Consider the following 23,910-nt stretch of genomic DNA (forward strand, 5'->3'; position numbering starts at 1 on the left):
CAGGAAGGGGCTGGCGAGCAGCGCTGGCCAAGGCAGCTTGAGAGAGACACAGAGCGGCGTCACCGCGGGGCCCGGCCCCGCAGCGCCCGCGCCCAGCCCCGGGCCGCCCCTGTCCGTGGTGCTGGACGGCACCGCGGGCCCGGCCCGCCCGCCGCTCCCGCAGCCCTTCCCGGGTGCCGGAGCGAGCGGCCACCCCCTCACTCTCTTCCTAATGCGGGCTCCACTGTCCAGCGCGGTCCCGCAGCCCGTCCCCAAGTGGCTCGGACATGCAGCCCTTTCGCTGGCTCCAGCAGGGAGCAGGGAGCAACTTACGTGAGTGCAGGGCGAGCGCAGCCTCTCCGGCCCTGGCGCCTTCCCGGCCGCGGGGAACGAGGSTGAGGAGCCGCCAGGACCGGGAGACGAGGSTGAGGAGCTGCCAGGACCAGGAGACGAGGCTGAGGAGCCGCCAGGACCAGGGGACGAGGCTGAGGGGCTGCCGGGACTGGGGATGAGGCTGAGGAGCCACCAGGACCAGCGGATGAGGCTGAGGAGCCGCCAGGACCGGGAGACGAGGCTGAGGGGCTGCCGGGACTGGGGGAGGAGGACGAGGAGCCACCAGGACCTGGGGACGAGGCTGGGGAGCCGCCAGGACCAGGGAAGCTGCTCGGTGGAGGAGGGCACAGTGTCCAGACTGCCCTGCAGTTCCTCACGCACCGGGGGCTGCTGCTTGGGAGCCATTGGGCTTGAGCAGAGAGGGTAGCRAGGGGATGGCATCCCCAGGGGAGAGGAACAAACAGAAATGTGGATTCCCCTCCCTTCTCCTTCGTCCCTGTATTAGGATTCCTCCTGGCTGGCAGCAAGGAGCCCACTTGCCCTTTTGGGGTGGTATAAAGGGTATGACTGGATATTAAATCTTGCAGTCACCAAGGCCTGGTCAGGACCTCTGCAGAAACCGTGGGCTTGATGCGTAGGATGGAGCGGTGCTGCCTTGCTCCTTGGGCAAGGAAAGGGGAGAGGCACTCAGCAAGCRCACCATGGTGCTTATTTCCTTCATGGGTCTTGGGATCAAGTGAAAACACAAGATAACTGAGGCTGCTGGCCTTTGAATGCAGGTCCCTCTGCTGGGAAGGGTGTCCCAGAGCAGGGGGGACCCTCCTAAGTGTCCTCAAGGTTTAAAATCCCATCAAAACTCAGCCTGCAGGTGGTTGCGCTCTTGCTCCACCCTTCACAGTTCTCCTAGGGGATGCTATGATCAAACGACACCTTACCTAAACATGGCTGGGTWTTTTTTGCCGGGTTAGATACTCAAAGGCACCTGCGCCGAGCATCCCGCAGCGCACAATGCGCCGAGGCCCGGGCGAGTTCACGCTCGCGGTTAAGGACAGAGCCCTGGGCTGCAGAGCGGCCTGTGTGCCCGAGTCCTCCTCACACTAGCGGATCCCCCTCCTCGCCCCTGTTTTCTCTCTGGCTGCTGGTGCAGGCTCAGCCAGCTGCATAAAACCACCCTGCACAAGCAAGGCCTTGTCCTCCCTTTACATGGGGTTTAACGGTGCTGATAAGGTGTTAGAAGGGAACTAATCTGCTTCCAAGTGTCCCGCTCACTTCCCTTGGTCAGTAGTGAGTTTCTTGACTCTTGAACAGGGCTGATTCATTGTGAATTAGGGAGCAATTCGATCATTAAGTAAGGAGCCATTTTTGTTTGTTTTCTCTAACATGAAAGGGTGCTCCTTACAAGTCACTTTATGCTGGGCTCCTTTGGGAGAGGAGATACTTTTAGAATTAGAACGGCTTTCCAGAGACTTTAGTAGAACTTACATATTTGTATTTTCAATACCAGCAGTGGTCTAGRATATGCTGTTCTTTAGTGAAGGATTAAAAGGTAAACATACTTTTAAATATGTTTTTTTTTAATATATGTAAACATATTTTTTAAAAAATGTATTTTAAGTAGCCATATTGTGAAGTCAATATAATGCAATATAATATAATTTTAGGTGACAGCCTTCCTGAAGAGGACAATCTTTTCTATTAAATATTTGTATTCTTTCCTACAGGTGTGAGTAACTTTTCTTAATGGAACTATTAGTAACTGATTTCACACAGAAGATCCTCAGACAGAAGGTTCAAGGCAGATGTAAGGCAAAATAACCCAGAGTCTTCACACATGTAAAACTAACTGCAGAGCTGCATGGAGCAGTCTGCAGAGCATTAGCTAACCTCGTATGCAGGGGATATGTGTTAGTACTTGATTTTTCATAAACATGGATAATGGTGCATTAATCCTCCAGKAAATATTTATTTTCTGTAAGTCCAAGGCTATGTCACTTACATTGTCAAAATGTAATGTTTCGGTGTGAAATATACCCAAAGCTTAAAGCATAAGGCTTTTCTTCATCCTTTGCCTGAGTATGAAGTTTCCCGTGCTAAAACTTGTGTGAAGGCATTGCCTTAAATTAGGAGTGAAAAAGTCATTGTAATTGTTAGACTTGGCTCCCCATTCAGTGCAATCAGAATTGCTGACCAGTTCTCTGCTTTGCACTTGGAGAATTATTACAAGCCCACAGTGCTGTTCTCTAGGACAATATTGTTTCCCAGGGTCAGGCCACTCGAAATACACATTTTGCAAAACTCTCAGCTTGTACTTCTCTTTCTCCCACAGTGGCTGCTGTTATATGGCCCTGTGCCTTTGCCAAAAGAGCAGATCACACGGGGAGATGTGGATCTATGTGCTGCTTACATCTGAAGCAGTAACGAGAGGCATCGTTTCAGAGAGTGCTGAAACACATTTCTTCACATACATCACTTTGGAAACCAAAGAGCCAGTCGACAGCTGGTGTGAATCTCCAGATCTACTGAGTTCTCCAAGTATTTATATCAGCCAGCATCTACTCTGAAGTGTCTCCAAGTCTGGAAATTAGCCTCTGCTGTCTCCACTCACAACCCKGTTTTCTTTCCCCTCCTACATATCACGTCTTTGTTACTTTGAAGGAAGAGGAGGAAGAGGAAATTTGAAAAAAAAAAACCAATCTTTGAGCTGGAATGCAATGTGAGGCATAAGGAGATGGCTCCCAGTGACAGATTGAAGGTAGATTGCAGAGCGCCAGAGCTCGGGGGCRGCTCTGCCCCACATCTTGGCCCGGGTGCTGCTGAGGCCTCATCACGCGAGTGCCTCGAGGTCCCCGAGCCCTCTCGGTGGGGCCTGTGGCACCATGTCCTGCGCTCGAAACCCTCCGTGCCTCAGAGCTCCTGGCAGGTTGACAGAAGACCCAGGAAGCAGCTCGGGCAAAGGCTGCCTGCCTGAAACTGCACTAGGACATAGGCGAAAAGAGGGAAATYTCTGATGGAGTGTGATTGCATTAAGACACATTTATTTGCCTAGCTGGAGCACCATTATACTCTGGCTGATGCTATTGCCTTGTATTTATCAATAAATAGTTAAATACGCAAAGCCAATAGCGTTTTTGCAATAGCATATAGCAAAAATGTGGGCGAAAAGCAGTCCAGGGAAAGATAATCTGTGCACAAAGACATGTGAGTTTGCAGTTGATGGGATGACAAGGTGCTAAGCAACCCTGCTGACCAGCTCCCAGCAGGTGTCACTGTGTCCCTGCGATTTGAACGGGAAACCTGCTCAGCTGAGGATTAATAAGGCTAAGTGCCGGAGCAATACCCTCCAGGGCCCTCCTTCCTGTCCTTCCTAGTATTAATCCTCTGCCCACAATGGAAATTATATGAGCTAAAGCAGAAGCCTACTTTCCTCTTTTCATGATTAGTGAAGGAATAAGAAATCTTCACAATGTCCATGTTATGCAAGAGAGAGGTATCCAATCTGACCTGCAGGGATATTCCCAATATTGCGGGTCATGGCATAATATATTATTATTCAGGATCCTTACTGCCCTGGTAAGAAATAAATATAGTCRAATTCAATAAGACTCCCAATTCAATAAGACTCGCAAATGGACATGAATGCAATTTTTAGATCCACAAAGTACTTAGCAGTTATACTCCAGAACTGATTCAGAAAGAAGGATTGATTAACCGGGAACCAATATTCCCAAGCAGCCTGGCTTTTCAGCACCACGCACGGGTTGGTGCRGGGCTGGTTGCAGATGTGGCTGCACACGAATATTCCACCTCAGTGAGGCTGCTGAGGGGACCACGGGGACTCCTGCCACTGACTTGTCTCTATCACTCACAGGATGTGATGGAGAACACGGGAAGGCATCGCAGCTAAAATGCACGATGTTATGATCCCTTTGAAAAAGGAGAACACAAGCATAAAGGGCAGGCAGTGGGAGAGCACTAAAGGGGAGATTAAAAAGGAATGTATAAGAAATGAGAATATCCCAGGCTGATAAATATTGGCAGGAAGAGCAAACCCTGCATTTATCTTATTACAGAATAGCCTGAAGTGCAATATTTCTTCAACATATTAAAAAAGACCTTTGAACGATGATGGGAGGAAGAGGATATACATAATAAACTTCAACTCCAGTAACCTCTATGCTTGTTTAGGAGTACGTTTACAACCGGTACCAGGTTCCAGGTCTCTCCTGATGCCATAGCTAGAGGCACAGTTAGGGGTCCTGGGGATGTGTCCTGGTTTTGGGGGCGGTTTGTGATGCGTTCCTGCACTCCCAGGTGTTTTTGGGGGTGCTACCAGGTGTTTCTGCTGTTTCAGACCCTCCTGCCTGTGGCCKAGGCTGCCGCCTCTGACCGCTCCGGGGCTCTCTGCCGTGTTTCCCCGTGCTCAGAAATAGAAAGCATTTTGGTGTGGGTTCATGGTGAATCCTAGAGGTGTCTTAAAAGAGACTAAAATTAGGAGAAGGCTAGTTATATATATACATATATATKTATCCCACCTTTATGTGTTACTGCTCAAAGGCCATTGACAGATCAGATGTGTGGCAGCTGCCTGGGTTACCCTGCTGTTTCTAAAGACGATGCCCTTCTCCTGGGCGGCCGAAATGTCCCTCCTACCCTCCTCTCTGCAGTTCATTTCAGACCCTCACTTCAAATTTCAAACTTCAAATATCCAAGAGCTGACAAGCCAAAGCAGGACTGAAAGTGCCCTGTCTGCAATAGCCTGAACTTACTTCTGTGGTGTGTAACAATCTAAACTTAGTGCTCCCAATGATTTGGAAAGGCTGGTAAGAATCCAGTGGCATTTGGCTTTTCTTTCTCTTTCAGTGTGTCTGCTAATAAGGCACTGTGGYACGTAAGAGAGAGCAGAGCTTCTTCATGGGTCTGAAACAGTTTTACAGTTTCATCTTGCTACTCTTGATCAGGTAAATCATTCAAGCAGATGCTATTCCTGTACTTAAATGATGTGCATGCACTTATCCCAGCAGGGTCTATATGAGCACAATAGACAGCGCAGTGAGAAAGGCTGGTCTGTCATAAAAATAGCAACTATCTTTCAGAATCAAGTGTTTCAGTGAACCTGAAGAAACTCAAGTTTGAAGAAACATCCTTGGCATTTAAGAACATGATTCACTTAGTCTTCTGACTGGAGAACTATCCAGCTATTCTATGCCAAATCTTTTAGAAGATCTAGGTATAAACTAAATCCCATCCTTTGACTTTCTTATTTAGAACTTATATGTTGAATATGCTGAATTTATTGACACCCAGAGTTCCATGCAATTTTGATCATTTWGAGCAAGAATTTGCAACTGAAAGCAAATAAAGAAACAAAGCAGAGCAAAGGAACAGAACAGAGCAACACAGACCTGTATTTGTGAATGAATCCAAGCACAAGCTCTGAGTACCAAAATCCATAAAAGCTGTGAGTGCCATTCACAAAATTCTCCAGAACTGACAAGGAGATCCTAAGAGGAGATTCCCTTCTACAGAGACMTCCCTCCTATGACAATGCTTGTGTTAAGCAGATTGGCTTGGTAAYCAAGTGTGACAACCACGTGTTTTACATAAAACAGCAGAGCAATACAAGAAAAATAATACTTTCTAATATCACAGTCCTTCTGCCTGCTCATAAAAACACCAGCTGTTTGTCTTATTAGGAACAAATACTTTATCCCATTTTACTCTAAGTCTGAACTGCTATTCTTGTCCTTGTCATCTTGAAGGCAATAGCTAAGTTAAAACAAACAGTCCTAAAGATCACACAAGATGTCAGTGGAAATATCATAGCTACTTCCTGAAACCAGGTCTTGTTCACAGACAGAACTGAGCAGGTAATGAAACAAAATTGAGACCTTCCTTATTCTGCACGGATTATTCAGCTTACACCTGGCATCTCCAGACTCTTGAGAGTAATTTTCGTCTTTCTTGTGGGTGTAACTAAACACTTGCAACAGCATACCAGGAAAACCAATGTGATATTTTGGAGRTAATCAGTGGGCAGTTCCTCCTTTGCTGCAGTCTGTTAATGCCTTTAAGAGTAAATACAGAATTTCAGATTAACTTTATTTTGAGAATACTGTAAGTATAACGCTGAGGATGATTAGCCTCCTGGGCTGATTCCARCCAAACTTGGTGGTAGACTAAGTTCTCAAAAATAAAGATATCAACATCTATGTTTCTGCAATTTTCATTAGGCTCAGTGCCCAGTAAAGGGAACAACTATGGAAAAGGCCAGGCTTTTATAGACTGACTCTAGAGGCCAACTAGAGATCTTTCTTTTGATTCAATGAATCTTCATTCATGATGATTTATAAAGAACTGTAAACAAAAGGGAATGAAGAACACTTCTGTTAAGACATGAAAGAGGCCAGCAATGTGTGGAACTGAGTAGGTTTTAAATGTATGGAAAGGGACATTTCTATTCCTCTAGTGCCTCTGAGCTTGTTCYGGAAAGAATTCACTATGAAAAGATATGTATGTGATTCATAACTCCTGCCTCTTTGCACTGCTGGTGGGAAGCATTTAGGTTAAATGCTGTTTGTAAACAATAGCACTGGAGCAAGTCCCTGACTGGGGAATCTGCACAACTGAGATATCTAAAGGACTGGTGAGGTATCCTTGTGCCAGGGGGCTTGGGGATGACCAACCCAAGCAGGATGGACCCAATGGCACTACCCAGCTCTCACCCACAGCTGCCTTCCATGATATTGTACCCCACAGCATCCTCCTGTCACTGCAGGGATTTGCTCTTTAGGGTGGAGTTGCCCAAATCTGAGGCTGAGATGTGATTTATGGCGTTTTGGGACTCCTCTGGCACTCTGAAAGCCCCTTCGAATTGGATCTGGAATGTTTCTTGCTTTTTCTTATTTCTTRCTCTATGCCAGCAGACATGAAGTGTATTGGAAATAAAAGAGTGTGTGATAGGAACTCACTGTGCTCAGGTGATCCCTGCCAGCCTCTAAGAGGAAAAAACATAGATCAGAGCAACACTAACTATATTATACCTTATCACTCTGGGGTTGGTGATGCACAAAGGCTCCTAATTTTAGTTTTGTATTGTATTGGAAATCATTTAGTTTCATCAGCCTAGGTATGAGACACATACCACGGGGGTGAAGGTTAACTCCTCATGTGTCACAGATGCTGAAAATAGTTGCTTTCTTGAGAAGAGGCTTCCACGGTTTTCCAGAAAGGAAGGGCTGCTTATCTTCCCCAGTATCCCTTATCTAAAATGTTGATTCTTGCTTGTGAAAGGCTATCTTATATTAATAGATTTACATTAGATACCATATTAATATCATATATTTATAAATGCTATCTTAATTTTCCATATCTTAAATTAGTTGATTTAGAAACTATGTTGAGTGAGAAAGTTATTATGGCATTTATTCATGACATTTTGTTCCACTTATAAAAGTTCTCCTTGTATTAATGAAAAGACAGTCTGCAATAATTCAGCCCAGGCTAGATTTTTTTAGCTGATTTTTTTTCTGTAATTARGATTAAAAAAAAAAGAATTAATTCATTTATTTATTTTCTGATTAAATGCCTCTTCTGATAGTGTTATCCTAATTAGCCCAACATTTCACATTTTTCCTTTTCAAAATTGCACAGTTAAGAAAGAAGTTTTAGGACTATTTCAAAGCCAAAATATATAAATCACTAGATCAGAAAAGCACATGACTGCAAATTAAAACAAATTATCCCTGAGGACTAGATTAATTGAACTTCATTTATGCAAGTAATCCACCTATTAATGTCTAATACATTTTTATTTTGGCAACTTTGGCAAACAAATGCCCTCTGCTTATGGTCTGCACAGCTGTTATTGGTTGATGGACAACCCTGAACAATGTATGTATCTGTTCTCAGAACTGCATTTCTGGATGCAAAACAAAAAAATCCCTTATGAATTAGAAAGAATAATTCTTACAATTATTCTCAGGCCATGCAGTTATGGAACAYTTTTTAGAAAGATACTGCAATGAGCTCTCTCTTGCACAGAAACACAGAGCGGTTGGGGTTGGCAGGCAGCTCTGGAGATCATCTAGTCCCACATGATGTTCGAAGCAGGGTCACCTAAAGTAGTTGCTCAGGATCTTGTTCTGACAGGCTTTGAGTATTTCCAAGGATCTCCATMATCTCTTTGGGCAACCTGTTCCAGTGTTCAACCACTTCCACAATAAAGAATCAGTCCTACATTACCCACATTCATCTGTTCCTACATTCATGCAGGATGCTAATGATCAGAGCATATTATTACTTTTTAAAGGAATTAAACTTAATGATTTGAATTGTCTGAAGCACATTAGCGTACAAAGTACATTCGGATTGGACTTGGGGTAAGGTTAGGACTTATCCACCTTACCCCAAGGTAAGGTTAGGACTTAGCCCAAACTCCTAAACCAAGTGTGTAGAAGGTCTCTGCAAGGCTGTATAAGGCCAGTAAGCAAGTGGAGCTTGGAGCTAGGTCTGTTGAAAGGTGTCCTCAACATGCAGGGCTCTACACTGGCTCCCAGCAAGTCCAGGGGCCTGAAGTATGAACCCAGAGTGCCCTCTTCCAGTGCAAGGACAGAGCTCAAATTTWTATCCAAATATATAATCCTCCAAATCCCATCACGCCTCAAGGAGAACACAGGAAACAGGTCTTAGGATGCATCCCTCCGAGGGCATTATGGGCTTGGTTGGGCATTGCAGAACTGTATCAACCTTCATTTGGGAGTCGCTGCCTCCTACTCACTGACAGATCCAAAATGTATGGATGCATGCTCTGTTGCTAGTGCGTTTGTTGGAAATACAGCAGATGCAGGTCCAGACTCTCTCACTGCTGGGAATTTGTACGGATTGATCTCTGGACTGAAGCCACTGGGTTGCCAGTGAAGCTCTGTCACTCTCAGCTTTCCGAAGCGCTCTCCCTGGCATGGACCTGGCTAACCAGACCATGGGAAACTTCCCAATCCAGCTTTAAGGGAGCTAGATCCCAATGGATTTCAGCCTGGGTCTCACTGAATACCTCATAGAAAGGAAAATGGAAGTAGCTCCTAGATGAAGGCACAGCAGCTCACATCTCTGCTTGGGAAGTACTTTAAGCACAGAGCGAAGAATCACTCCTCCTCTGAAATCCAAGGGATATTAAATTATTATATGATAATTAATAATTTCAGCCAAAGGAGACACCTGCTGCCCTACTCAAGGATATATTGCAAGAAGAAGTTAGGTTATCCTTCTGGGTGTGTGGTTCCARATCATTACAGGGGAAGATTTTGAACCTGGACCTTCCAAGACTTGAGCGACMGGAGTGTGTGCTGGACTATTAGATGTAAAAGAGTCACTGTCCTCAGCCAGGACAGGAAGGCCTGAGAGAGTTCGAGTCTGAGATTGACCAATGAAAGGAGATGCCTTTCTTGTAGGGGGAAGTTAGGTATTTCTAAATGTTAGCTAATATTTCTGCTGATGACCATCTCTCCAGAATAGTGGCTTTCTGAATTCTTAATTGCATTGAATGCTTCCACTGAATTCTTTTGTATTCAGTTCTGCTCACATGTTGCACAAACTCCCAGTCCTTACCTCCTAAACGTGCATTCTAGCAGGTAACAAGACTCCTACCCTCAGCATGCTCTCATGTTGGTCAGTGGGGGGACATCCTGTTGTGGATCACGCTGTTTGTGCCCAAGTCTTTTAGATAAGAGAATATTTATTTTAAAAAGAGCTATTAGAATGTTTATTTTGTATTCCAGTCCTGTATCTTTTGATTCCAATTTGTATTCTGTATTTTCACATTTGTATTCTGTTCGACCTCACACACTCAATAGGTACTTCAACTGACTGATAGATTCATGCCCCAATTAATGTGAATTCTTCAAAGCCCTTGCCAAAGTTACATGTGCTAACGCATCAGCATGTCGAAAGGAAGCACTCTGACATGCCAAATACCAAGCACAGTCTTTGTCCAAGCACAGATTACCCTAATACACGTTACTGACCTCGGTATGGAATAACCCTGAAACGACTGCCTCCTCTGCCCCAGAGCATTTCCAAGTCCTGAAGGCAGCCATTAGTGAAACTAGATCTTGCTGGGAGGGATTCCCCTGCAGGCAGCAGAACTCGCTCGCAGCTTCGGCCTGAGTCCTCTGTAGGGGCCTGTCGGGCCAGCAAGGCTGACAGGCCTCAGTCCTCCTGGTAGGTCTGTTTACGAGGCAGGTCCCAACAGACATTGCAGGTCACGGATACTCTTGGGACTGATACAGTCCTCAAAAACACGCAAGGAGGAGACYTTTCTTCACCAGTAAAAGCACTTTAGAGACAAGGTATGTCCTTGTAATGGATACATGGTCAAGAAAAAATTTAAGAGCACAGAAGACTATGGAGAAATAATGTTCTTCAGCTTGTACCTAGGTTGTCCCAGGGATTACTTTGCTTACCTTTAAAATCAACTGCATATTATTTTACCTCATTATCTTGATTTAATCTGTAATTATTCTATAAAAATAGCTACTCTTTTCCCTACTTAAAGATATCCTGGRCCATCAAAGAAGTTGCCAGTAATATTCATGATTTGGTGGTGACAACACCCTGTAGTTCTTCCATTTCTCACAAAGAAATCTGGTTCCAGTTGAAAAAAAAAAGTTGTTCATGAACAAAATCGAGCATCAAACCTGTCTCAAATGTTTTATCTGCTCAAAAGAATACCTATTTTCAAAAAGGAAGAKCATTAGCTGCCAGGAGATCAGTCCACAGCCATAGAATTTGCATTCCTTGTCTATTTCAAACATAAGATATAGATAAAATGTTACTGTTAAACACTATGTTTCCTCCTATATAACCAAGCACAACACCTGTTTAAAAGATCAGCAAGAGTGTGTTCTTGGTATAAATTACTGTCTGGTTTGCTCCCGTGACACAATCACAAGCTTTAAAAGTGCAACCCCAAACGCTACTGTGACTAAGTATGAAAACCAGACATCACTGAATAAAGCCATCACACGGAAACCTATTTGGGAGAGATATTGACTGAAGAGGGTGAGTAAATTTGCTATTACTAGAACTTGTCCTACTCTTACAAAAGGTAGTSTCATCATCCACCTTCATTGGGACTGTTAACAGTCCCAGTAACTAGTAAGTGACAGCACTTACACTGCACTCGTCACCTGAAGATCCTATAGGGCTTTACAAATCATGCAGCTGGCATGTTGTCCTCTGCAAACATCTTTTACAAATTTTGACCTTTCTGGAGTCATTTGTGAATGGACCCTATTTCACCAAACAAGTGATGATTCACAGCAAATGTTGAATAATTTAGATGAGCTATGCTTGGTCAAGGGTGGCTTCCAAGTACCTGATCTGCCGTTGATGGAATAATATTTGACATTTCCAAATTCACAAAGGATTTCTGAAGAGCAGAAATTTGCTACATAAAGGGAAATGACTGATGCTGTGGTTCATTCCCTTGGGCTGCTCCTCCACATGGACAGTTTCCTTGTGGCCATTCCCATTTCTGTGCCCCCCCCCCCCCCCCCCCCCCCAGAACTCAGGTAAATGGGATTTGGAGGCAGGAAGACAATGCTGATGCACCTGAGTCTCATTTGGGTGCTCACAAGATCTCAAGCTACTGGTTGATGTTTAAGGAGGCTTTGTAGTTCCCTCTGCCTTTCCTGGGCACAGGCCTTTTAATTTCACATTATGCTTTTCTTTGCCTGTCTGTTCCATGACTTGGGGAACAGATGAAAGAAATCTCCATCTCTCACGGGCAGTTCAATCTCAGCAGGAGTTGCTCTCCTTTCTGCACCTGCCCAGTCATATATTGACTCTAGCTGTACAAAAATGGCATTTCTGTGGACAGTGTTCTCATTCTCTTCTGAAGAAATGACAGCAACTGTTAACATAATTTTCGCCAAATGAGTTCCTTAAGAATATATTAGGTGACCTATCTGCAACCTCTCATGATCTTTCTGCTCAGTGCAGTATTTCTGGGGCTGTTACTTTGCTTAACTGCCATAAAGTACTTTAGAAGTGCAGGAGAATGTGCCCATGTTTGTTCTAGCTTTAATAAGCCCTTGTACTTTCGTGCTGAGATCGGTAACAAACAGTTTATTTGCTTTGCATTTTAATACTTCTCTAAAACAAGATGCAGARGGAAAGATTTTTTAAGCAATGCAAATAGAGAATAAACAACTCACAGAGTTCATTTAAATGTCATGAAGAGATTTTTAAAAGGCTTTTAAACTTTGCCTACCTCTTACATTTTTCTTATAATTTAGCTGCTCTTCGAAAGTATGTTCAAGAAGAAATAAACCTAATTCAAGTGTTCTGTTAAAAGACGTACAATTTTCTCTAGTSCAATATCTCACTTTTTTTTACTATTTGGCATGGTGAATTGGATGGCAACTTAATATGAGAAGCAGCCACTGCTCAYGGTCAGAAGCATCAAGTTTAAGAAGTCACCTCAAACTGAAGAGAACATGAGAATCAATGAGGGTGGTGGAATCATTTTGATAGAGATCCCTGTCAGTCAACAAATTTGTAAGTCCTAATTTAATTATGTTTATTTCCTAAGACCTAGAAAATCCTGTGTCTTAATTTCCTGTCAGTAAAAATAAAAGGTATTTCTTTCCTAAATTAAGTAAAGCTTACAATTTATTTTTATGCACCAGTCTTACGGCCATACATGTTTCAAGACAGGGAAGTTGTTAATGTTAATATTAAGCATGAGTGAAAATGTTTCACTAGAGAAGATTTAATGTAGCACCCTAATGGATTTTAATATTAGACTGTGTTTGGTTTCTGTGGTGCATACTCTTTTGTTGACATGATCCATTCCTGTCTTACAGCTGTACAAGTTAAAGCCAGAACAGACTTCTCCACCCCAGCTCCTTAGCCAATGCATCTATTCCCTATCTATTATCTATTCCCTAAAGGCCATTTCATTGGCATTACACACAGCAAAACATTCATCAAAAATCCTAAATGACTCTCCTCACCTTTGCTTTGCCACTTTCTGATAGTCAACCTAATCCTTCCATTTCAACATTTGGTGTCRTTATCTCTATTTAATCAGTCCATGCAGCAGAGCAAACCTGATGACTTCTTGGCCCTTGTGAAGGCAAAGGGAGTTTTGTCACAGGTATGACCATTCCTAAATTTAACCCTTGCTACTGACAGCTTCTGAAACTCATATCCTGAATTATTCATGGCTCATGTTCCCACCATTTTTCATTTAGTCATCCTATTATTCATCCCAGGTGAATCCTTTCAGCACCTTTAAGTCTCTCACCTGGACTTAGGCCAGTTTGTTGGCAATTCTCTGAGAAAATGGTGTATGGAAGTGAACCAGGAACCTAAGAGACATGACACATCATTCCTCTGCTCTGTGGGATAAATCTACAGAGATAAATGACTCTGCAAGGTTCAAGACTGTCACTATTGCTCCAYTGAGCTGCTCAAGAACATCCTTCTCACCGTCAATAATATTGGTTGACCCCTCAGAGAGCTTTCAGGCTTATAGCAAGAACTAGAGGATAGATGACAATTGTTTTTATTTAAGGAAAGTGGTTCAGCTCTACAGTTCTAGACAGGATTTAATGTAACTAGCAGATTTTAGTATTAGACTGTGTTTGGTTTCTTTGGTGTATCTTCTTTTTTTGACCACCTATAATAAAATCATTTGAGCTCTAAACACCAAGAAACATCACGTTTTCTGTCCCCCTTTTACCACAGAATAGCTGTACAAAGTGTGAAACATTTTTGAGTGAGATGGACGTGTTTAATTCATTGTTTGAAAGCAGACACTTAAGGGAAGGAGGATCAGCAGCCCCTTTGTCACTGTGGTGTAACATGCTGAGAGGAACGGAGTGCAGGGGATGAGGCTCAGGTACATTGCAAAGCTACCCAAACAGAAATGCCTTGGTGACAAAGTCTTCAGCTGTTATGTATCACACTAACACTTTCTGCTTATTTTTTTTTCCAGATATGCCCTTTCCTCCCACCTTCAGGATTTCTGGGTAGCCCTGGATTTTGTCTTACCTTGAAACGCTGCTGTGCCGCTTTAGTGTCCTCCTCATTTTCTTTTTGTAGCGTCTCCTTTGCTTGACAATTGTCCACATGGTAGCGGTGCGTCCTGAAATAAAGCAAGAATTGCCTCCACATGGATCAAGGAGAAGTGCTCTTCCTGAATCCAGGTACACGGTGACTTTTTCTTGAAGGAGCAGTAGTTCTATTTAACGATGAAACAAAACCAGATGCCAGACATTGGGCTGAAYGACAAGAGCATAGAGGTGGCTTGTCCTTACACCGGTGGGCAAGCGTGTGGGCCTCCCGCAGCCCGCTGCTGGTTTCCTGCAGTTCTGATGGCAAATGGATTATCTGCCCTGGGATATCTGCAGTGCCTCATCCTCTGTGCACCGGCCAGCTGGGAGATTAGACTTACAGCTTCACAGGTTTTAATAAATTCAAGAGGAAGAAAAGATTACAGCAGCTGAACACGTGTCAGAGAATGGGCTGTAACAACCACGGGGCACGTTTTAGCATCTCACAGCTACTGGAGCCCGTTTTCAACGTGAAGCAAGAAGCAACTGACCACGCAGTCGTACTCCGCAGACTCCAAGCGGAGATGCCTGTCTTAGGTCAGTGGGATCTGTCAATCTCCTTTTTCCTGACCGGCTGAACAGATGGTCTCGTGGTAATCCAGCCAGCCTCAATGAAAATACCACATTAGCAGCAGCAGCAGCAGCGATGTCTGCAGACAGAGACAAACTAAATATAAAGGCTAAGACTCCATGTAAGGTATTGATAGATTATTTCTCTTGCTGCCAGGTGTCTGCCTTCTATTTATCAACATTCATTCACCATTTATTTTTTCTGTGCTTTGAAATATGGAGGGAAAACACACACACGCACACAAAATCAGAAGGAAGGAAGTAAAATTGAATGATTGAGAACTTTTAATGAAAAAGTGTATTTAAACATTGCTTAAAATTCTGGTCACTAGTAGTTGTGTTATARTGAAAGCCAAGTGAGGGGGAACATTTCTTGTGGGGGAAAGCATTCAGAGCCTTTTATGAATTCTTGTCCTGGAGACATCAGAAATCATAAATATGTTAGTGCACCCTGAAAATCATCAAACTTTCATTGTATTCACGAACATTACCAAATCTAAGAATTTCATATTTTAGATTAGTATTTTCTCTAGAATTAGCTGAAACTTCCATGTGAGAAGTTACTATAAGCTGGCATCCAGGTGTGCTTCTGTTTTGAAAGTGTCAGATATTCTAACTATTTTGAAAGTTTCCAACTAATTCAAATTGAGAAATACGCCTAAACCAACATTTCTTTTTCCTGCCAGGAGTCAAAAGCTTTGACACTTCAGCAATGTAGTTACAAAGTATGGATAATGCCAACTGCATCTTGTCTCTTGTGAAAAGAGGTGCTTTGGATATATCTTTCTTTTTTTACAGAAATCCAGTAAGTGCCAAGGAGAAAAAAAATGAATCAAAGAGGAAAGAAAAAAACATCTTTTTCTCCCCCASCATTCGACCCAACAAACTGTACTGCACTAAAAATCACAGCCTATGAGGTATTCTGAGAGTACATCTGACTGTGGCACAATTACCCCTGAGATTTAAGTAACAACCTTCTTTTCCATCCTCTGACCAGACATACTGACCCAGCTGCACTGTGTAGTTCAGCTTTTCCCTTTACCTCCAAGAGGCCAGTGCTCCGACCTAGTCTTTTTTGTTTGTTTTTGGTTTGTTTGTTTGTTTTTGTATAGAGAGGATGAGGAAAGAGGATCTAGTGCTTTTTTATCTTATCTTTAGGCTGGGCTTTATTTCACCTTGTGCTGCCGCAGATTCCAGGAGAAGAACCAGCTCTTTCTAAGCGCCTTGTCCAACCAAATGCTGTCTGCACAGAGCAGCACAGCCTGATGGTGGGAGGAGGAGAGATGCTGTAGGCTGCAAAGTGRGGCTGGAGATGGAAAGATCCTACAGATTTCAATACAGAGATATGTGTCTGTGAGGCACATATGGAGAGGGAGACTCTTTGCTCCCTAAGATAATACACTCCCTTATTTTAACTTCAGTTCTATCAAGGTTGTCAATACAGCTAGGGTTTGGAGGGCTTTTACACTCCTGTTTCTGCATAGTAGTTAACTTCAGCTTTTCTGACAATATACCATTGTTCTGTTCTATTGGAGAAAAACACCTGAGGACGTATTCATTAAAATGAAATATTAATTTATTTTTCTGTTGACAAGACAGTTCCTATTGAAGATGACATATGTATTGGGTCTGAACATGCATGTATTAACTGAGCATGAAAATTTAATTTCAAAGAGGTTGTAAAGCAATCAGAAGATTGCCTGATATTAAACTTGCCAAATTGTGCTGTATTAGCTTTATGAYATCTTCTAGCCAGACACTCCTTATTAGAAAGATCTTGAGCAAATTTCTTTGTATTTCTTTATCTTCGTTTATCAGGTAAAAAAAAGATTCTCTACTTTACCTTAGAGCTGTACAGACATAACCACCGATGCTTAAAACATCTTCAAGTCTCACCCAGTCAGATTCCCTCTAACACTTCTTTCTTCTAAACCACAGAGATTTGAATCTTAGTTACTTCATCTTCTCTGTTGCTTCCTGTCTCCTGCTACATAATATAAATAATTAATAGATTTTGGAACTAAACAAAGTAACAAGCAAACAAAACAGGCTTAATTTAGGCACTGGTGACCAAGGGAATTTGGCACTTCGATCTCTGAGGAAAGAAAGGTCCTACTGTTGTAATGTACTCGTGAGGGCTTCATAGTGACAGTGGTGGGAAAGCAGAAGCCCGAGYGCTCAGATCTGATCTAGAGCCCTGGGTGAATCACCTTAAGGTAAAACGAGGTGTGTGTTTTAGGGATAGTAGTTCTTAAAGGAGAGACTGCTCTCTATGCTCACCTAGTGTGTGGGTACCATTTGAAAATGCCCTCCTTTTAAATTTTCTAAATTTTTAAAAATTTTTCCTCCCCAAGAAAAAAAAAACAACCCACTATCCAACTCACAAAGGTCCAAGGTAAGATTTTATGGAACGTGAACAAAGCATTTTTTTGTACTCCAAATTTCCATGTAGTAGACAAATTGATCACATCATTGCCATATTTGATTTTTCTATTTGTCATAATTTCCAGAATATATCAGACAATTACTGTTTTTATTACAAGATTTTTATTACAAAAAGGAAAAAAGAGAAAAATGTTCTCATGATCCAGCTGTCTGTAGCTTTACTGTGTGACTCATCTGTATCCCTAGTTTTTCTGGTATTAAACTATTTCATGTTTTTATTCTTTGTGATCCAAGCAATTTGTGACTGTTTTGCCTGCATGCTGATATGCGTTTCATTTGGTCTTTATGTTTTATATACCAAGAAGTTCATTTAAATACAGTAACATCAAATGAAACTGTTCTGCCAAGAGTTCATGGACAAGCATTGACATGAACAAGATTAGCTAAATGAGAATTGTTTTGCAGCACCTGAATCCTGGAGGATGGATATGCTTATCAAAAATGGGAGCACAGCACTTTTCCAATCACAATCTACAGCAAGATGCAGTTTGGAGAATCGAGAAACATGGAAACATGATTTATGCACTATGAAATGTGCGATGAAACATCAACCATAGCACTGAATGAAAATTGTCAGATGTGCCTAAAAGTTTGGCAAACTGGGAGAGAAGGGTGCTGTAAATCTGCAGTAGACGCAGCACCCTGTGGCAAGGAGCTCCCCAGTTTAACTGAGCACTTGGCAAGGCAATAGCATCTCTTTTTGCTTGGTGTGAATCTTGGCCCTACTAGTTTTACTTCATGCTCCTAACTTGGGTAGCGCAATAGCCAAAGATAGTCATTCTCTCCCCGCGCGCCTTGTCCACCTGATTCCTGATTTTATAGATTGTCATAGTTTCTCTTAGTCATCTATTTCTTGGACTAAAGAGTCTTTTTTGACTTAGCTGATCCTCAAGCTGAGTTTATTCCAAAACTCGATCCTGTGTGCGACCTCTCCTTTTGACACAGTAGAGGTTATTTTTCAAGAGCCTCTCCCTTCAGATACACCTTGCAGGCTGCATCAGCCAGATGGACTCTACCTTGTTTACRTGTATTTTGTCTGCTTCAAATAACTTAATTAACTTAAAGAGTTGTGAGATGTAACTGTCCTTTACAAAGCTGTGGTGACCTTTGGTTAGTCTCGGATTTATTTCTTCATGCAGTGCATTGTAGGGGACTGTATTGTTTGTATTCTCTACTACAGTGTATTGTTTCCAATAATTTGATTCTCTTTATATGCATTATATAGATATCACATTTACCATTCGATAGTTCCTTTAAATGCCCTACAGAAATTGTTAAAAATAATGCAATTAATTATAATTATTTCTCTTGTCTTTACGTTTCTCCTCCGACTAATTCAGTGGATGACTTTCGGTCATTATGTCTTACTAAAAAAGTTACAGGAAAGTTATAGTTAAAATAATTTTTACTGTAGAAGCTCAAARGCCTGTGAAATGAATAATAAACCTACAACCTGCCATTTTTTATGGCATAATCAAAATGGCAAAACACAAGAAGTACAGTAGTGATCAGAATTCAGACTGCAAATAGCAAACTGTTTTCTTTTAGCCAGGCTGAGTGGATGGTGGTGGAGTCTTGCACATASTGTAAACAGACCAAAAAAAAAGTCTGTTGTAAATGAAAAGACAGGTAAGTAACARATTTCTATTGATACTGTGTGGAGATCCGTACACTGGATATTGGTAATCGCACAAGCTTTTCTTATTAATATATGTCAGCAACATGCAAGAATACAGACATGTTAGATTAAACTTCAAAGTATCATATGTTGGTTAATCCACAGAATCACATTAATGGGTGTATATTACATAGGAGTTGACACAGTGTGCAGACTGCTTAAAGAGCTTTATTCTGTTAGAGCACAAAAAATGAGATTACCAATGCTCTTAATTGGACTGTACCTGTATTTAAGTCAAGATCGTATTATCAAGAAATCAAGATTTTTCTTGAAGTATGGACAATTTTAAAAGAAAACAAGATTTTTATGGAAGGACTATAACTAGCTTTAATCAGCACATAGTAATGAAGATCTGTCTTTGCTTATGGGCAGCTAACAGTGCATCTTAGTGTACCCCGCTATAGGGAATACAGAGGCCCTAACAAAACGAGAAGTTAACTGCAGACATCGCTAAGCTCTAAATTGGCTTTGTCAGTCTGCTCGCCCACAAAGCTCGCCGTGACCTATTTTTCTTTTCCATGTCTTCCCCCCTTGATGGCAGTGCCACTTTTCAGGATCATTTCTGATTAGAGAGTGCTTAGCGAGCTCTGCGTCCTTCATCACAGTGCGGCTTGAAAACTTTGCCCAGCAGCTAGAGTGAGTTTTTCTAGTAAATGTGGAAGCTCAAGTTTTTGAAAAACTGGGGCTTTCAGTTTGAAAACTTTCTTTTCAATCTTCTTCTCATTTTCAATCTTCTTTTGCTTGTGAAAATGAACCCCAACATACACCGGGTGTTTTTAAAAGCAGAAGAAACTGCGCAGGGAATTTCTGCGGATGAGACGTGTGTGGAGCGGGAAGAACCAAAGGGAAGTCTAGGTTGCACACCCTGCTGAGATGCCCACCAGGTTCCTTGGTACCAGGAAGGCTCAAGAAGCCGCTCCAATAAACGCAAGGGAAACTGAGGTGCTTTTCATTAGCAAACAGCACACACAAGCATCTGTGTGGGCCCCTGCTACAGAATTATGCCCTATATAAAATCACAGATCTATTTTTAAATGTATCGATAGTTAATATATGAATATAATAAGCACATATGCCTTTCTGAATGTGTGTATATATATATATATATTTCAATACTGTGGTTACACGCCTGTGTATACGTATAAACGCACACGCACCCCGGCCGCGCCACGCGCAGGGCGGAGCGGAGGCCCCAACGGCCGCCCCCAACGKCCGCCCTCAGGAGGCCACGCCCCCTGAGCCCTGGGCGGGGCGGGCTCTGAGGGCCCTGAGCCTTCGAGGCCGCCGTCGCGGTCAGGTGCGCGCTGTCACGTGGCCGGCAGCGTCACGTGGGTGCGGCGGTTGCTGGCAGGGGGGCAGGGCGGTCGTTAACGGTCGCTTCAACGGTCTTCTCAGCGTGGGGAGGGTAGGGTTGGTTCCGCGTCTCCCTTGCTGCAGTCAGTTCCTCGGTCTGGAGTCGCTGTTTCCCGCGGTGAAGGGTGCGGGGCTGCGCAAGGACGTGCCTGGCCGTCCTTACCTTCCTCCGCAAGCAAGCGCAGCCCGGCTGGCCCGGCSCGGGTCGGGAGCGGGGCTGCTGCAGCCGGATCCCCGGCCGCCGCCAGCAGCCTCCGTGTTTTGGCAGCAAAGGCCGGGCGGGGGCCGAGCCATAAAGGACGGGAAAAGCAGAAGTGGTGAAGGTCACTGGCGACACTCTGGGGTATGTCCGCGTAAGCAGCATACAGGGCTCGATTTTTTTCCAGTAGTCTGTTCATGGTAATGGCGATATAACTTATTTTTCTCTTAATCTAAATAATTTAATTCTTCGTTTATGTAACCTGTAGGCTTTTTTTTTAAAGTTATAGTTCATGTAGTTTTAGCTAATGTCTAAGATAATCTTTCCTATCTTATTAAAACTATCTTATTAGCTGTATTAGACATCCTAGCTATTGCTAAAAAATATTGCCAGCAAAGTATGGAGGGGATATGTTTATTTGGAACATGGAAATGAAATGTAGCACCTTGTTTTTATTCSTGCTTGAAAAGGAAAACAACCTTTTTTGGGTAGAGTGCCATGAAAATCGCAAAAGAGTAGTAGGTTTTAATCAAGTAACATCAAACAATTGCTTAATTGAGAATGTATAAAAATTGTTGAGTCCTAGTGTACTTCTTATTTTAGGAAGTGATTAGTTAAGGTTTGGTGTGTATATATTGCTACGTTCTGTTTGCTTCATGGAAGTCAAACTTTAAAACTGTTTTTTTTTTTTTTTTTCAGTAAATACTAAGTGCAGTTTTAGGGAAAGCTGAATCTGTTTAAGGATTTTGTTTTTTTTTTTTTTTTTTTCAGTAAATACTAAGTGCAGTTTTAGGGAAAGCTGAATCTGTTTAAGGATTTTGTGAAGAGAATGTTTAAAATCTTTTTTTTTTTTATTTTCCATGAAAATAAATATTGGATGGGTACTCTTTAGTAGTGATTCTCAGATCTGCTTTGTTGTGTTTCTAGGTGCATTTTAAATAGCAGTTAAAATGGATATTCGAGGTGCTGTGGATGCTGCTGTTCCAACAAACATCATTGCTGCCAAAGCTGCTGAAGTTCGGGGAAATAAAGTGAACTGGCAGTCTTATCTTCAGTAAGTAAAAACTTAACACAAATTGCCAACATTAACTGAGTTGTGGTGAGTGTTGAGGTGGAGAGGAAGGGACACTTTTTCTCCTCTTTCCTTTTAACATGTTTAAAGTGTTTTGGGTTACAGTGGAAAACTAGATTACAATGAGTAACATTCTGTTAGGGTGCCATGAAAGTAATTGGAAAAAACTCCACCATTAAAGGGAACAGTTAGGGAAAACTTCCTTCTGGCTTACTGGTAATAGCAAAGGTAACTTTGCTATTTTAAATTGAGCACTGTGCAATAACAAATAGTATAAATCTGTAAAAATGCATAGTAAAATTCTTTTCTCCTTAGTGCTCGAACACTACCTGAAAATATAATTTTATTAGCCAAGTCCAATTAGAGCTAAATTAGTTCTTTTCTGTGGTAGGAGATGTGTTAAATGCTGGTGTATATATATCCTTTTCCTGCCAGAGATAAGCTTTTGCATAGATACAGATTGTACTAGCAAAACTGGACTTTGTCTGGCCTTGCAAAATTAGGAGTATTACTACAGTTATTGTTTAAGTAAAAATAGTGCTGGTTTGCAGTTGAAGCACATAGATCTGGGCAAAGACTTCAGTTTGGGGAGACCTATGCTGCTMTTGCAGAGGATTTCTGAATTTATTTCTGGAGGTGCACAGTAGCCTTGGAATAGGAAGAGCAGTTTAGTCCAAAGAGGGTACAGGGATAAGCTGGGAAATAGGTTTGTGAATGGCATGGGAAGAAGGTGAAGAAACTTTTACTAGYGCTCTCCCCTCTGTACTCTGAAGTGTAACTATGAGGTTCTTTAGTCCTTGTGTTCCTCCTGAAAAGTACCTACCTGTGAGGAATATTGGCAAAGTGTGAATGAGTTTCATCCCTTGAGGGTTCATACATGACAGCGAACTACTCCCCTCTTAGTTGCTTCATAACCGAAAGTACAAACCATGCTGCTGGTGTTTTGCTGTTACCAGAATCATGCTACTTCAAAAGATTCTTTCAGAGTGCTCTGTGTGTGTGTGTGTTTTAATACAGGAATGTGTGCATAGCCTGTTCCATATTGTAAGAAAACCTGCAATACCAAACATAGGCAACTGAGAAACACTGCCATAGATGCTCATTAATAACTGCCTACCTGTGTTATAGGTAGCCTAGTTTTGCCTATTCCATTCATCCATCTCTATYACTTACCTCCTTTTAATTGTGTATCTGCATATTTAACTGCATTAAGGAGCTGATCTGCTGCGGAAAATTACTTTTTCTAGGCTGTTTTTCAGTTCCTGATTCACAGATCAGTTCCTGGTTCAGTTCATAGTGCAATGTTACAGGCAGGCAAAAGAACAGCAGTGGTGCCCTGGCTTTGCAGGGACAGCTGTCAAACACTTGTCAAACTGCCGAAATGGCTTCACAGTTTGTGTGCCATGTTGTCTACCTAGCAGGAAGAATGTTTTGGGGGAGTCTGGGCTCCCATTCCTGGAATAGTGGCCATTAGCAGAGCTCATTTGAGGTTGATACTGAACGGCCCTATTTCCACCATTATCTTGAGTAATCTGGTGGGCATGGACTAGTCTTTTCCATGGAGTCTCTGGTAGTTAAGACTAACAGTTAGTTAAGACTAAAGGTTGATCTTTTGCTCGTGCAGGTTTGGTTGTGTCTGTCCGTGAGCTTTGCTTTGAATATACATGTGGGATTCGTTGMCTGTCTTTGCTTTTTGTGGATCACTGTTTTTAATTTAGCTTTTTTTGGCAGCTCTAGTGTTGGATAAGGTTATCTATCAGCAATTTTCAATGCAACATTTTTTTGACTGGAAAGCAGGGTTTTTTTTTTTTTTTTAATTCTAGGTGCTAAGTATGACACTATCCTCTGTGGTCTATGGGGGGGAAAAAAAAAGAAAAACAATCCATTACTTATTTTCTTTCTTTAAAAGGCGACCCATGTTAGCTGGGTTTGAGGGGCTACTATAGTGTATCTTGGTTGTATCTGTGAATTTGTTGTGGCCTGGTCAATGTTTGGTGCCCTCAGGATGCCAATGACAGTTGGTCTTGTTTATTATTCCTCTGAAATAACTATAATCTCTGTTCTTATTTACTGGTAACAGCTTGGCTCCTTGTTTAAGGCAGCTGCAAAGTTGGAACAGAAGTGGTGCCAAGAAACTGTCGACCATTGTGAGGAAAACTGAATT

General features: G+C 42.3%; 2 protein-coding genes across 2 annotated transcripts in view; one reads left to right on the plus strand and one right to left on the minus strand.

Annotated features, from left to right (window-relative positions):
- RGS20 (regulator of G protein signaling 20) overlaps positions 1-14,490 on the minus strand; it is a 36,167-nt gene extending 21,677 nt beyond the window's left edge. The window contains exons 1-2 of the mRNA XM_026050111.1: positions 14,368-14,490; positions 9,526-9,528 (exon numbers count right to left, since the gene is read on the minus strand). Coding sequence (XP_025905896.1) covers positions 9,526-9,528; positions 14,368-14,490 — 126 coding nt within the window. The remainder of the gene's footprint in view (positions 1-9,525; positions 9,529-14,367) is intronic.
- Positions 14,491-20,516: 6,026 nt separating this feature from the next.
- Positions 20,517-23,910, plus strand: part of ATP6V1H (ATPase H+ transporting V1 subunit H) — a 37,422-nt gene continuing 34,028 nt past the window's right edge. The window contains exons 1-2 of the mRNA XM_026050078.1: positions 20,517-20,818; positions 21,602-21,728. Coding sequence (XP_025905863.1) covers positions 21,625-21,728 — 104 coding nt within the window. The 5' untranslated portion in view covers positions 20,517-20,818; positions 21,602-21,624. The remainder of the gene's footprint in view (positions 20,819-21,601; positions 21,729-23,910) is intronic.

Source organism: Nothoprocta perdicaria, unplaced genomic scaffold (assembly GCF_003342845.1).
Source record: "Nothoprocta perdicaria isolate Ctin4 unplaced genomic scaffold, notPer1 scaffold_65, whole genome shotgun sequence".
NCBI lineage: Eukaryota > Metazoa > Chordata > Aves > Tinamiformes > Tinamidae > Nothoprocta > Nothoprocta perdicaria.